The sequence below is a fragment of the Mirounga angustirostris genome, unplaced genomic scaffold (assembly GCF_029215605.1).
Source record: "Mirounga angustirostris isolate CCGP_5_RB_7025 unplaced genomic scaffold, mMirAng1.0.hap1 SCAF_13, whole genome shotgun sequence".
Taxonomy (NCBI): domain Eukaryota; kingdom Metazoa; phylum Chordata; class Mammalia; order Carnivora; family Phocidae; genus Mirounga; species Mirounga angustirostris.
In genome coordinates, this window is record NW_026991721.1 from 99,519,372 (window position 1) to 99,532,351 (window position 12,980).

General features: G+C 42.2%; 1 protein-coding gene across 10 annotated transcripts in view; it reads left to right on the top strand.

Moving 5' to 3' along the window:
• Positions 1–12,980, top strand: part of USP28 (ubiquitin specific peptidase 28) — a 59,340-nt gene that overhangs the window by 15,262 nt on the left and 31,098 nt on the right. For 8 of the 10 annotated variants that reach the window (XM_064577420.1, XM_064577425.1, XM_045895004.3 and 5 more), the window contains 4 exons: positions 794–871; positions 2,116–2,248; positions 9,290–9,395; positions 10,339–10,498. In XM_064577420.1, coding sequence (XP_064433490.1) covers positions 794–871; positions 2,116–2,248; positions 9,290–9,395; positions 10,339–10,498 — 477 coding nt within the window. Of the gene's footprint in view, positions 1–793; positions 872–2,113; positions 2,249–6,209; positions 6,411–9,289; positions 9,396–10,338; positions 10,499–12,980 lie in introns of those variants that run through there. The other 2 variants (XM_064577427.1, XM_064577423.1) reach the window with 2 other exon arrangements.

Genomic DNA, 12,980 nt, shown 5'->3' on the forward strand with positions numbered 1-12,980 from the left:
TAATTCAGAAAATCTTAGTTTTGTCTATACTTCTTTTTAAGCAATCAAATCCGTAGTTTTAAATATGATGTTGGTGGTATCATTTGTTAATTACATGATTAGAAATTTATTGTCAGTGAAAAATGACACACAAAAAAGGCATGTGCAGTGAAGCTTAAAATAGCACATCTTCACATCCATGCAAATTCCCTGGACTCCTTTTATGACCTAGTTATGTATTACTCACAGAAAGAAAAACCTCAGGCACTTTCAGCTACTCCGAGAGCTAGATATTACATTTAAATGTTTTATATACTTAATAGTTTTATTGTTTACTCATAATTTTTCCACAAGTACCAAAAGCATTTTTCATGATTAAGCTTTTAAAAGAGTAATAGATTTGGCATTTTTATTTTATCTTATTTATTTTTAAAGATTTTATTTGTTTATTTGTAAGAGCACAGAACCGCAGTTAGGGGACTGGGGGGTAGAGGGAGAGAGAATCCCAAGCAGACTGCGCCGAGTGTGGAGCCTGCCTCAGGGGCTTGATCCCACGACCCCGAGATCATGACCCAAGCTGAAACCAAGAGCCAGAGGCTTAACCAACTGAGCCACTCAGGTGCCCCAAGATTTGGCATTTTAGAATGTGTCTTGACAGTCAGTACCTTCTTGTTCGGAGCTTTTCGATTCCTTAAAGTAAAATACACAAGTCTCAAACATGATTATCCAGGTTACTTGTACTTAAATTCTTTAAACGTATCCAGCTTTACTTTGTGACTGACCTGTGTTTTTTTTTTTTGTTTCTCAAATATAGAGCTGCCAAATGCTGTTAAACCAACTAAGAGAAATCACAGGCATTCAGGACCCTTCCTTTCTTCATGAAGCTCTGAAGGTTAGTTTCAAGGCCACTGTTAGTCAACAGGCTTTAAAACAGTTGTCCATATCATAGTTATGTCAGATCAAGCTATTTTTATGCCAAAATGAAAGTGCATATAGGGACAGGAGCTCTATGGGTCAGATGACCTAGTATCATCAATGGCCCAATAAGGTGGGGGAGAAGTTGGGGATGGGGAGCGACTCAACTGGGGGGGACCCTGCAGGGCAGAAGAGATTTAAGAAATGCATCAGCCAATTGCATTGTATAGCCTTTATGTGGCTTCTGACTCAAACACACACACACTAAAAAATCTTTGAGTCAGGCAAGTTTGAACTGGTGATTTGATATTAAAACACTTGTTACTATTAAGGTGTGATAATAACATTGTGGGTTATATTTTTACGTTTTCATGTACTGATAAGATGCTTAGGATTTGTTTCAAAATGTCTGGGAGAGGTTAGGCAGAATAGATAAGATTGAGCCTAACTTGATATTTGTTGAAGGTGAGTGGTGGGTGCCTGGGGTTCAGCTATACATTCCCTCTGCCTCTACCATTGTAAATGTTAGAAAGTTTTCCTAATAAAAAGTTAAAAACAAATAGGGGCGCCTGGGTGGCTCAGTTGGTTAAGCGACTGCCTTCGGCTCAGGTCATGATCCTGGAGTCCTGGGATCGAGTCCCGCATCGGGCTCCCTGCTCAGCAGGGGGTCTGCTTCTCCGTCTGCCCTCTTCCCTCTCATGCTGTTTCTCTCTCGCTCGCTCTCTAAAAAATAAATAAAATCTTTAAGAAAAAAAAAAAAGTTAAAAACAAATAGAAATGTGATCACCACTATAGAATATGGTAACTGCTTGGCATGTTTGCTGTAGGGGCCGACTTCATTTAGAATCTCTGTTTTCATTGCCAGCCCCCTTTTGACACATCATGCCTTAGCTAATGTGTGAAATCGGAGTAGTAGCATCCGGAGCTACTGAGACCAGATCTCAGCAAGATTTCATTCTTGTTTGCGTGGGGTGGGAAGTCAGAACATGGCGGCTCCCCTCCTGCAAACCAGGAGTTTGATAGATGCTTTGAGCATGGTGCACTCGCTATCCTCCACCATACTGTCTTTCTTCTACTTTCTACCCTAGAATTATGCCCTGACTTACTCAGAATGTCGCTGAGGTAGTAAGGAGTTAAACCAAAAAACTAACTCACTATTTTAAATGCTGTGATGCTTTACTTTTGAAATTTCTGGGGTTTTTTTTTTTCCCCTTTCTTTAGGCCAGTAATGGTGACATCACCCAGGCAGTCAGCCTTCTCACCGAGGAAAGAGTTAAAGAGCCCAGTCAAGACACTGTTGCTACAGAACCATCTGAAGTAGAGGGCAGCGCTGCCAACAAAGAAGTTTTAGCAAGTAAGCATATGCTGTCTTGGTCCTGCTGTGAACTAGCAGAAAATACGTGCGTTTCCTATCAGTCACATCAACCCTTTTGGAATAGTGCTAATCATAGCGAATTATTGAACCATCACTATGTGCCAGGCCTAATTCTAAGCAATTACATGAATTTATTCATTCATTCATTCATTCATTCATTCATTCATTCATTCATTCATTCTGCATTTATTTAATGAGCACCTACTATGTGCCAAGCACTCTTTTAAACACTGGAAATAAACAGAATTCTTGCCTTCATGTAGCTTACTTTCTTGTGGGGGAGATCACTAAATCGATGAGTAAATTATATGGCATATTAGAATGATAAGTACCATGGAGAAAAGTAAAGGATGGAATGAAAGAAATGAAAAAAGTAGCGGCGGGGATTGGATTTTTACTAGCGGGGCCTTCTGATAAGGTGAAAGGGAGCTGAAGGAGTCAGTGAGGTCTTAAGACAGGGATGTATACCACCTGCTCAAGGACAGCAAGGAGGCGGGAGCTGAGGCTTTAGCGGGTGAGAGGTGAGGCCGTGGAGGGACCAGGAGGCAGGTCCTGCAGAGACTTCTGCGTGCTTGGCTTTTCCTCTAGCTAGAGGCTAGCCAGCGGAGAGCTTGGAGCAGAGGAATGACGTCCACTGGTTTCCATTTCCTAAAGGTCATTCGGACGGCTCTGCTGAGAACAGAATTGCAGGGGGAGGTAATGAGCATGGGTCAGAGCAGGGAGCCCCGGACAGTCAGGACGCTTTGCAGGGTCTGGCGGTGTGGCCTAGCAGGTAGTGGTGGGAGGGTGAGGAGTAAGAAAATCCTAGTGGGATATTCTTACAGCAGATATAAGGGGTGTGAAAGAGAGGACTTAAAGGCAGCTCCAGGTTTTTTCCTGAGCAGCGAAAATGCTGGAGTTGCACTAAGCACCCTGGGAATGGCTGCCGCTAGAGCAGATCTGGGTGGCAGATGAAGGAAATGCTGTTTGAGGCACCTGCAAGACATCAGGTGGAGTGTCGCAAAGGCAGTGAGGATCCAAGCATGAGGCTCCGGGGAGAGATCCGGTTGCAGAGAGAGAAAACTTGGAATCGTAAACCTGTGAATGGATGTGAAGTTAGGGGACCAGGTGAGCTTTCCAAGGAGTTGGGGTGCACGGAAGGGAACAGGTTCAGTGACTAAGCGGTGGATACTCCCAGTGCTTAGAGGCCAGGGCCGGTGAACAGTGTCCAGGGACATTGGAAGAAGACCAGGAGAGCTGGGAGAATGGGACTCTGGAAGCCAAGGAGGCTTCCTGGAAGAGGGAGCCATCAGCTAGGGCAGATGGAGTTAATGGATATTTGGACTTTTTGCAGTTTTGAGCTATTCTGAATAATGCTGTTAGGAATATCCATATCCTTGTATATCTCTTTCAGTGCAATAATGACTCTTCAGTCAATGTTTTTCTTTTTTTTAGAGAGAGAGCACGTGCATGTGCATGCGCCTGCACCGGGGGGAGGGGCAGAGGGAGAGAGAGAGAGAGAGAGAGAGAGAGAGAGAGAGAATCCCAAGCAGACTCCGCACTGAGTGTAGCGCCTGATGTGGGGCTTGATCTCACGACCCTGAGATCATGACCTGAGCCAAAATCAAGAGTTAGACACTGCCCCAACGTTTTTCTTTTTTAAAGAAGTCAGGTGCCCTAACGTTTTTCTTTTTAAAATTCATTCCTGTTGAAGGTTATAAATAGTTCCTTTACTTTGACTGGTGTATAGTATTTCATGGTCTGAATATACCACAATTTATGTATTTGTTTATTGACTTGGGTTTGTTTCCATTTTTATTTATTTATTTTTTTGCTATTATAAAAAAGGCTGCTGTGAGTTGTTTGATTTGTGTTTCTATTACACGTATGCAAGAGTTTCTTTAGTGTGTATACCTAGGAGTGTAATTGGTGGGTGGTAAAATACGCTCGTCTTCAGTTTTATAGGCAATATTCTCCAAAATGATTTTTTAACTATTTATTAAATTCCCAGTCACAGGATTTGGGGATAACTGTTGCTCTCAAACTTGTTAGAGTATAAAATCATTGCCCATATTTTTGATAAAAAATACCAAAATACCTTGTTTTCAGTGAGAATTTTTTTACATTGGTAATGAGATTGAACATCTTTTTCTTTTTGACCATTAATGTTTCCTTATAAGTGAAATTTCTCTTTATGTCTTCTGCCTCAATTTTTCTGTTTGTTTGCTTTTTTCTGATTGATTCCTGATATTATCTTGTTGATAATAAGCTTATTCTCGATACATTTCTTGATACTGACCTTATGTATATTTGGTATTGACCCCCTCTTTTGGATTTGTGTGTTGCAGACATCTTTTCCGTATTGGTGACTTGTGTTTTCACACTATGGTGATGAACTAAATAGCCAAATTTTATTGTAGTTGCATTTATTGGTCTTTTTCTGTGATTTGTGTTTTTTGTTTAAGAACTCCTTCTATACCTTGATTGAAGTCATAGGATTTTAAAATCCTGATGTTTTGCTCTTCACATTCTTTAATTCATCTGAAGTGGATTTTGGGGGAAGGGGCAAGGCATAAGGTAAGATACAGTTCGATTCCTTGCCACCCTCCGGCCCGATACAGCTACGCAGTTGTCCTAGTATTAAAGGGTACTTTTATTAAAAAGGCTTTACTTACCCACTGATCTGCAGTATTAGCTCTGTGTTATATTGGATTTTCATGTTTCCCATTCTATTTCACTAAGTATCTGTTTTTAATTCTTTAGGATATATACCCATGAGTGGAATTACTGGGTCGTGTGTTTAACTTTCTTGGGTTTTTTTTGTTTCGTTTGTTGTGGTTTTTTTAGATTTTATTTATATATTTGAGAGAGAGAGCACACATGCGTGCTTGTGCACAAGTTGGGGGGGGAGGAGCAGAGGGAGAGGGAGAAGTAGACACCCCACTGAGCAGGGAGCCCAATGTGGGGCTCCATACAAGGACCCTGGGATCATGACCTGAGCCGAAGGCAGATGCCTAACTGACTGAGCCACCCAGGCACCTCTAACTTTCTTGTTTTAATATTTCTAAAAGAGGACTGTTTTCATAGCTGCAGCATTATCACATTTTAAAAATTAGTAATTCCTTAATTTCAAATACCAGGGTAGAAGTCTCCCTGATCATCTCATTAACAATATATTTGCAGTTGGCTTGTGAAAATAATGATCCAGATGACATTAAAACATTAAATATATTTGAATGTCTTCTTACGGGCGCCTGGGTGGCTCAGTTGGTTAAGCATCTGCCTTCAGCTCGGGTCATGATCCCAGAGTCCTGGGATCGAACCCTGTGTCGGGCTCCCTGCTCAGTGGGGAGTCTGCCTTTCCCTCTCCCTCTGCCCCTTCTCCCGCTCGTGCTCTCTCTCGCTCACTCTCTTTCTTAAAAAAAAAAAAAAAGAGATAAGACACTCTTTATTTCCCCCTCTTTTTTTCTTGCAACTTTAGGGTCCAAAGAAATCAAGTCCTTTGTTCTCTCAGATTTCATATGTTCTGAAATTTGCTGATTTCATTCCTGTGGTATCTTTCAGTGGATTTTTCGGTCCCCTGTCTTTCCTAGAGACTTATGTGCTTAATTGGCATGACTGTGTCTCAGGTAGGGCCGTGTGTACAATGTATCTTCTTTTTTGTCATATCCAAGAAGCAGGGAACATCCCGTTGCTCTCTTTTTGTGTTACTAAAATTGTTAGTGTGTTCAGAATATTATCAGCTTGATTCATTTATTATATAATCCCCCACCTAGTGTTTCCTGCAGCCACGGGTTATTGTTGCTGTCATTCTTTTATTTTATTGGAGATTTCATAATTTATTAGTTGGGATTCTGTTTTTCTTAGTTGTCAACAACACGTAACATAAAATTTACCATCTTAACCATTTTTAAATGTACAGTTCAGGAGTGTTAAATATGTTCGTCTTGTCGTGAAACAGATCTCCAGAACTTTCTCATCTTGCAAAACTGAAGTCTGTATCCACGCAACAATAATTCCGCATCCCCCCTCCCTTCAGCTCTCGGCAGCCACCATCCTACTTTCTATGATTTTGACTGCTCTGAGGACCTCCTTTAAGTGGCATCCCACAGTATTTGTCCTTTTGTGACTAGTGTACTTCACGCAGCGTAATGTCCTCAAGGTTCGTATTGTAGCACGTGTCAGAATTTCCTTCCTATTTAAGGCTGAGTCATACTCTTGTATCTAGATACCACATGTTGTTTACCCATTTATTCATCGGCTGATATTTGGGCTGCTTTCACTGATTGGCTGTCCTGAATGGTGCTTCTGTGAACATGGATGGTGCAAATAGCTCTTCGAGACCCTGCTTTCAGTTCTTTTGGATGCAAGGACCCTGGCAAGGGCCCAGAAGTGAGATGGCTGGCTCAGATGGTAGCTCTATTTTTATTTCTTTGACGAACGTCTGTACTGTTTTCCATAGTGGTTGCTGCACCATTTTACAGTCCCACCAATGGTGCATTAGTGTTCCACAAGTCTCACCACATCTTCACCAACACTTGTTATTGTTTGTGTGTGTTTTTTTTAGTAGTCATCCTGATGAGTTTGAGGTGATACCTCATTGTGGTTTTGATTTGCAGTTTCTTTGATGATTAGTGATGCTGAACATCTTTTTATATGCTTGCTGGCCATTTGTGTGTCATCTTTGGAGAAATGTCTATTCGAGTCCCTTACCTATTTTTTAATTGGGTTATTTTATATTTTATTATTGAGTTGTAGGAATTCTTTGTAGATTCTAGATATTAACCCTTTTATCATGTATATGATTGGCAAATGTTTTCTCCCATTCTCTAGGTTGCTTTTTAATTCTATTGGCTATATCCTTTCATGCACAAAAAAGTTTTTTAAAATTTTGATTGAGTCCCTTTTGTCAATTTTTATTTTTGTTCCCAGTGCTTTTGGTGTCATAGCTAAGAAATCATTACTAAGTCCAATTGTCGTGAAGCTTTGTATGTTTATCCTTTTTTTAAAAAAGATGTTATTTATTTATTTGTTGGGAGAGGCACAAGCAAGGGGAGTGGCAGGCAGAGGGAGAAGCAGGCTCCCTGCTGAGCAAGGAGCCCAATGCTGGACTCGATCCCAGGACCCTGGGATCATGACCTGAGCCGAAGGCAGACACTTAACGACTGAGCCACCCAGGCGCCCTTTTTTATTTTTAAAAGATTTTATTTATTTGACAGAGAGAGAGGGAGAGAGAGAGAGCGAGAGAGAGAGCACAAGCAGGGAGAATGGCAGGCAGAAGGAGAAGCAGGCTCCCCGCTGAGCAAGGAGCCCAATGCTAGACTCGATCCCGGGACTCTGGGATCATGACCCGAGCCAAAGGCAGACGCTTAACCAGTTGAGCCACCCAGACATCCCTTTATGTTTAACTTTTTGAAGGACTGCCAAACTCAGTTCTTCAAACTTCCACAGCAGCTGTACCATTTTGTATTCTCACCAACAACACACAAGGGTTCCAATGTCTCCAAATCCTCATCAACACTTGTTATTTTCCTGTTTTGTTTTTTGTTTTTGATAATAGCCATCATAATGGGTTCAGAATGATATCTCATTGTGCTTTTGATTTGCATTTCCTTAATGGATAATGATATTGAGCATCTTTACATGTACTTACTGGCCATTCGTATATCTTCTTTGGAGAAATGTCTGTTCACATTCTTTGCCCGTTTCTAATATTGGGCTATTTGTTCTTTTTATTATTCTCTTGCAAGAATTTTTAAAACATATTCCATATATGTAGGTGTCTTAGCACATACATGATTTGTGAAAAATTTTTCCCCCTTTCCACTTTCTTGATGGTTTCCTTTGACCTGAACTGAAACCAAGAGTCAGATGCTTAACCTACAGAGCCACCCAGGTGCCCCTAGTTTCTTTTATTTTCTTACTGAATTGGCCAGAATATTCAGAACCATGATGAGTAAAAGTCCTGATGGTAGACATTTTTGTCTTAGTCTTGATTTGAAAATAAGTGTGTTTTACATTTCAAATTAAGTATAAAGTTTGCTGTGGGCTTTCCTTTTTTTTAAAAATTTTTTAATTTGTTAAAGATTTTACTTATTTATTTGACACAGAGAGAGAGACAGTGAGAGCAGGAACATAAGCAGGGGGAGTAGGAGAGGGAGAAGCAGGCTCCCCACCAAGCAGGGAGCCCGATGTGGGGCTCGATCCCAGGACCTCGAGATCATGACCTGAGCTGAAGACAGACATTTAACCGACTGAGCCATCCAGGTGCCCCATGCTGTGGGCTTTTCATGGTTACTCTTTCTCAGCCTACGAATATTCTCTTCTCAGTTGGCTTGGGGTTTTTATTCCTGAATAGAGGTAGAATGTTGTTATTAAATGCTTTTTCTCTCTTTACTGAGATGATGATTCCTTTCAGCATATTCTGCTGGTCTGTTTTCTCATGTTAACTCAGTATTTCATTCTGCAGTTAGCTCCACTTGGTCCTAATATTTGATTTTTGGGGGGTACATTTTTGGATTTTATTTGCTAATACCTTGTTTCTTTTTTTTTTTCACATCTGCGATTGTGTGTGAGTTTGTTGTTTTTCCTTTCTCTTACTATTCTTGGATGGTTTGGGCTATAGCTAGGTGTTAAGCTGGTTTCATAAAGTGAATTGGGGAGTACGTTCTCTATTCTCCAGAGTAGTTTGTATGAGATTGAAAATATCTGTGCCTTGAGTGTTCAATATTTAGCTGATGTTTTATGATGACAGGTAAGGAGATAACTTGACCTACAGAGATGGGATGTATTTTTTACTCTGGAATAAGACTGCAGAAGTGGGTATTCATTCCATTTTCGTGGCTCATTGGCTCGTCTTAAGGTTACCGTATAGCTGTGAGTTACTCAGTGGCTCTGGCACAGAGTAATAAAGTTGTTCCACAGATGAGAACTAGGGAGCATAACGAGTTTTGTGAATGCTTTTGCCTTTTTTCCTACCATACAGTCAGAAGGGCATTGTTTCCTACATGTAGACTAATTAAATTTCTGTTCCTCTTACAGAAGTGATAGACCTTACCCATGATAACAAAGATGATCTTCAAGCTGCCATTGCTTTGAGCCTACTGGAATCCCCCAAAATTCAAGCTGATGGAAGAGATCTGAACAGGTCATTGATGTAATTTGTCCTCTTCGCTCCCCACAGCAGTGTCTAGGTCGAAGGCAATAATAGCTGTGGATGCCACTGAGGGACCATTCTGCCAAGTTCTTTTAATTGCATCCATATGAAATTTCTTTTAGGAGAAAATTTAAATTCACATTAGTTTACTTATTCTTTGGTTTATTTTTTTGACAAAGCCAAATATGACAAGGGCTTTACAGTAGCCGTGGTCTTTGAGTAGAAGCCTGCAGGCTTTTGTAGTTTACAATTTCTGGGGTTGGAGGGAGACACCCCATCCTCGTGCAGGCATCTGACAGTATGGATTCCCTTTATCAACCTGGAACCTTTGTAAACTTCGAGGGTCGTGTGGTCAGCTCTTTGAAAATGAAAGTTATCACTCAACTACCCTGTCTCAGGAGTGACCAAGGATATCTTTTTTTGAATTGGTGCTAATTTGGTGATTAGTATTGCTCGTAAACATCCAGTTCCAGTGGTAGCCGGTCAGTTTCCGGACACGTTTATTCCCTCACACCGATGAGTTGTTTTTTCAGGGAAACATAGGGCCAGGTTTTGTGTGCTAGGCCGTTGAAAGGCTCTTACCATTAGCAGAGTGTCTCTCTTGCCTTTTTCAATGGCAAGGTCTGAGATAGGGCACTGTTGTTGAAATCTAAAACTTGTAATACAGTAGCCATAAATAGGCTTGAGCGTCAGCTCAGTTCCATCATGGACCTTGTAAGTAATAATCTCTGGTGGAAGGATTAACATCTATGTCTAAATCTTACTTTACACTTGCATTATAGTTTTATAATTACTGTATAGCCAGCGATGACCCAGTAAATAGTTCATCTGGCATTTTGGATTATCTATGAAAGAATACCAGCATTCTCCATATATAATACATTGTTCCTTAACTTTTTCCTTTCTGGATTCGTGGTGTTTTGGCACCATACAGGATGCATGAGGCAGCCTCTGCAGAAACGAAACGCTCCAAGAGAAAACGCTGTGAAGTCTGGGGAGAAAATCCCAATCCTAACAACTGGAGGAGAGTCGATGGGTGGCCCGTTGGGCTGAAGAATGTTGGCAATACATGTTGGTTTAGTGCTGTTATTCAGGTATGGTATTTTTTAAAAAGATTTTATTTATTTATTTGAAAGAGAGAGAGAGAACACAAGTAGGGGGAGCGGCAGGCTGAGGGAGAAGCAGACTCCTCGTGGAGCAGGGAGCCTGTCTCGGGGCTCAATCCTAGGACCATGAGATCATGACCTGAGCCGAAGTCAGATGCTTAACTGACTGAGCCACCCAGGTGCCCCTCAGGTATGATATTTTTTGAGACAACTGTGTGTTCTGGGAACAACTTTGTCATTTGTTCAACTGAAATGTGAGAAACATAGCTTTTAAAAAATGGAAACAGATATATAAGACTGGGGTGTTTTATTTTCCCCATGGCGTTAATTGTGTTTTCGTTGCTTTCCTATTTTTGGATTTAGATGCTCTGGTGTCCAAATTGGGCAGTACTAAAAACAAAATATCCTGTGGTTGCGAATATGGTTGCAAAGATGTTGAATAGGTGTTTTGGATTAGCATTTCCTGAATCACGTGTTGGAGCAGAGCCAGAGTTAGTAAGGAGAAATCATCAGTGGGGAGGCGATCAGAGACATTCAGGCAGGAAGTGATGGCGGCCTGGAATAGAGAAGCTACATAAGGCTTGGAAGGAGAGTACAAGCATTCTAGAGCTGCGTAGGAGATCGGATCTACAGGATGTGGTGGAGCGGTTGGATATAGGGTTGAGAGTTGAGAAAGACTCCAAGGTTTCTAGCTTGAGGAATCAGGTGGGTGATATTGCCATTTGACGCTAAAAGAAGAATGTTTGGGTGTGTGTGAAGAGTGGGATCTCAGTTCAGTTTTACCCACGCTGAGTTTAAGATGCCACATGAAGAAACGTGGGCAGTTAACGACACGAACCTGTAGTTTGTTTAAAAGATCTGGGCTACGGATGCAGCTCTGGGAATCAGTAGCATATAGAGAGTGGTAAAGCCAAGGGAGTGGATGAATTCCCCTAGAGAGAGGGTTGCCTTTCTAGAAGTACCTCCCAGGCATCTTAAACTTGGCATGGCCACAGTGCGGCACTTGATCCTGCCCCACCAGTCTTCTCCTTCATGGTATTTGACATCTACCCAGCTGCTCAGCCGGAAATGGAGGCCTCCCTTTCCATACATAGGACCCAGATTCATTCAGCTATTGTGCGCCTGACACTGTGTTCGCACCAGGGAAACAGCAGTGAATACATCGAAGCCGTTACTCTCAGAGTTTCCTTTGAAAAGAGCGGGACAGACAGTAAAATATATATCAGGTGGTGCAAAGTGCCATAAACATGAGTGAGGGCGGGAGGAACTGGACGGGGTAGGAGGCCTTTCTGATATGGTGGGCTTTTGAGCAGAGGCCTGAGGGAGGGGACGGAATGTGCCCTGTAGTTACAGAAAGGGCAGCAGACAGGGAAGAGCCAGTAAAAAGACCCAGGTTCAGGAGCTTGCTTGATGTGTTGAGAAACAGGAAGAGGGCAGAACTTGAGGGTGGGGAACAGACTGTGACGAGGTCAGAAAGGTAGTGGAGGTGAGGTGGGGGAGCTGGGCGTGGTGAAGAGAATTTAGGGATTGTCTATGAGGTGGGAAAGTATTGGAAGGTTTAGAGCAGAGAAGTGAGATGATCCTACTTCCGTTTAAGAAGACGGCAGGCATCTGTGTTGAGAATAGCATGTCAGAAGGAATGTGGAATTAGGGACATCAGTCAGTCCTTTCAGAGAGAGAGGGGGAGAGAGTTTGAGCACCCTGGCTGCATTCACACCCTCCTCAGCCTTTACACCTGTGGGGATGTTGAAAGAAGCTGAGGGCATCACTGAGAAAGGTTCCTGAGGAAGCCTGAGAAGACAGGATGTGGAGCCTGGAGGTAGGGATTGGTCCTAAGTAGGAAAAGGGCAGGAGGGGCAGGAGAATAGTAGGGGAGAGGAGGGCAAGGAAGACATGATGGCTGCAGATTACAGTTGAAGTAATTTCCGATCATCCTCTCTGTGACGTGACCAGCCATTTTCTGAGGCCATGGAGAGGGGACAGCATCGGGTGTTAACGGGGGGGTCACCGCGGACAGTGGGAAACCAGTTGGCACCAGGACACAGTAGTAGGATTTCTACAAATTAGAAGGTCTACTTGAGGGTGTTGACCTTAAATGCATAGTGATGTCAGTGTGGCCTGTTTTTTATCAGGACTTTTTCTTAGCAGCACTCTGAGACTCTTAAGTGGAAAATGAAATTTATTTAGGCTGGAGGCTCTGCTGGGTTCAATGAAAGTTTGAGGATTTAGTGAAGGATGGTTAAAGACCATGGAATCAAAGCTAGAGAGAGGGAGGAATGAAGACAGGGAGGGACTGGTGGTTAGGGGAGAACAGGAAGCGTCTGTTTGCTCAGATCCTTGGTGAAGTCAAAGAACAAATGTCCTGCGGGGGACTTGGATCAAGAATGCCAGAAAGGTTCAAGAGCAGGCTTTTCTGAATTTGTGGCCTGAGAATTGGCTTCGTCTCAGGAATTGACATATCCTGGGTGTG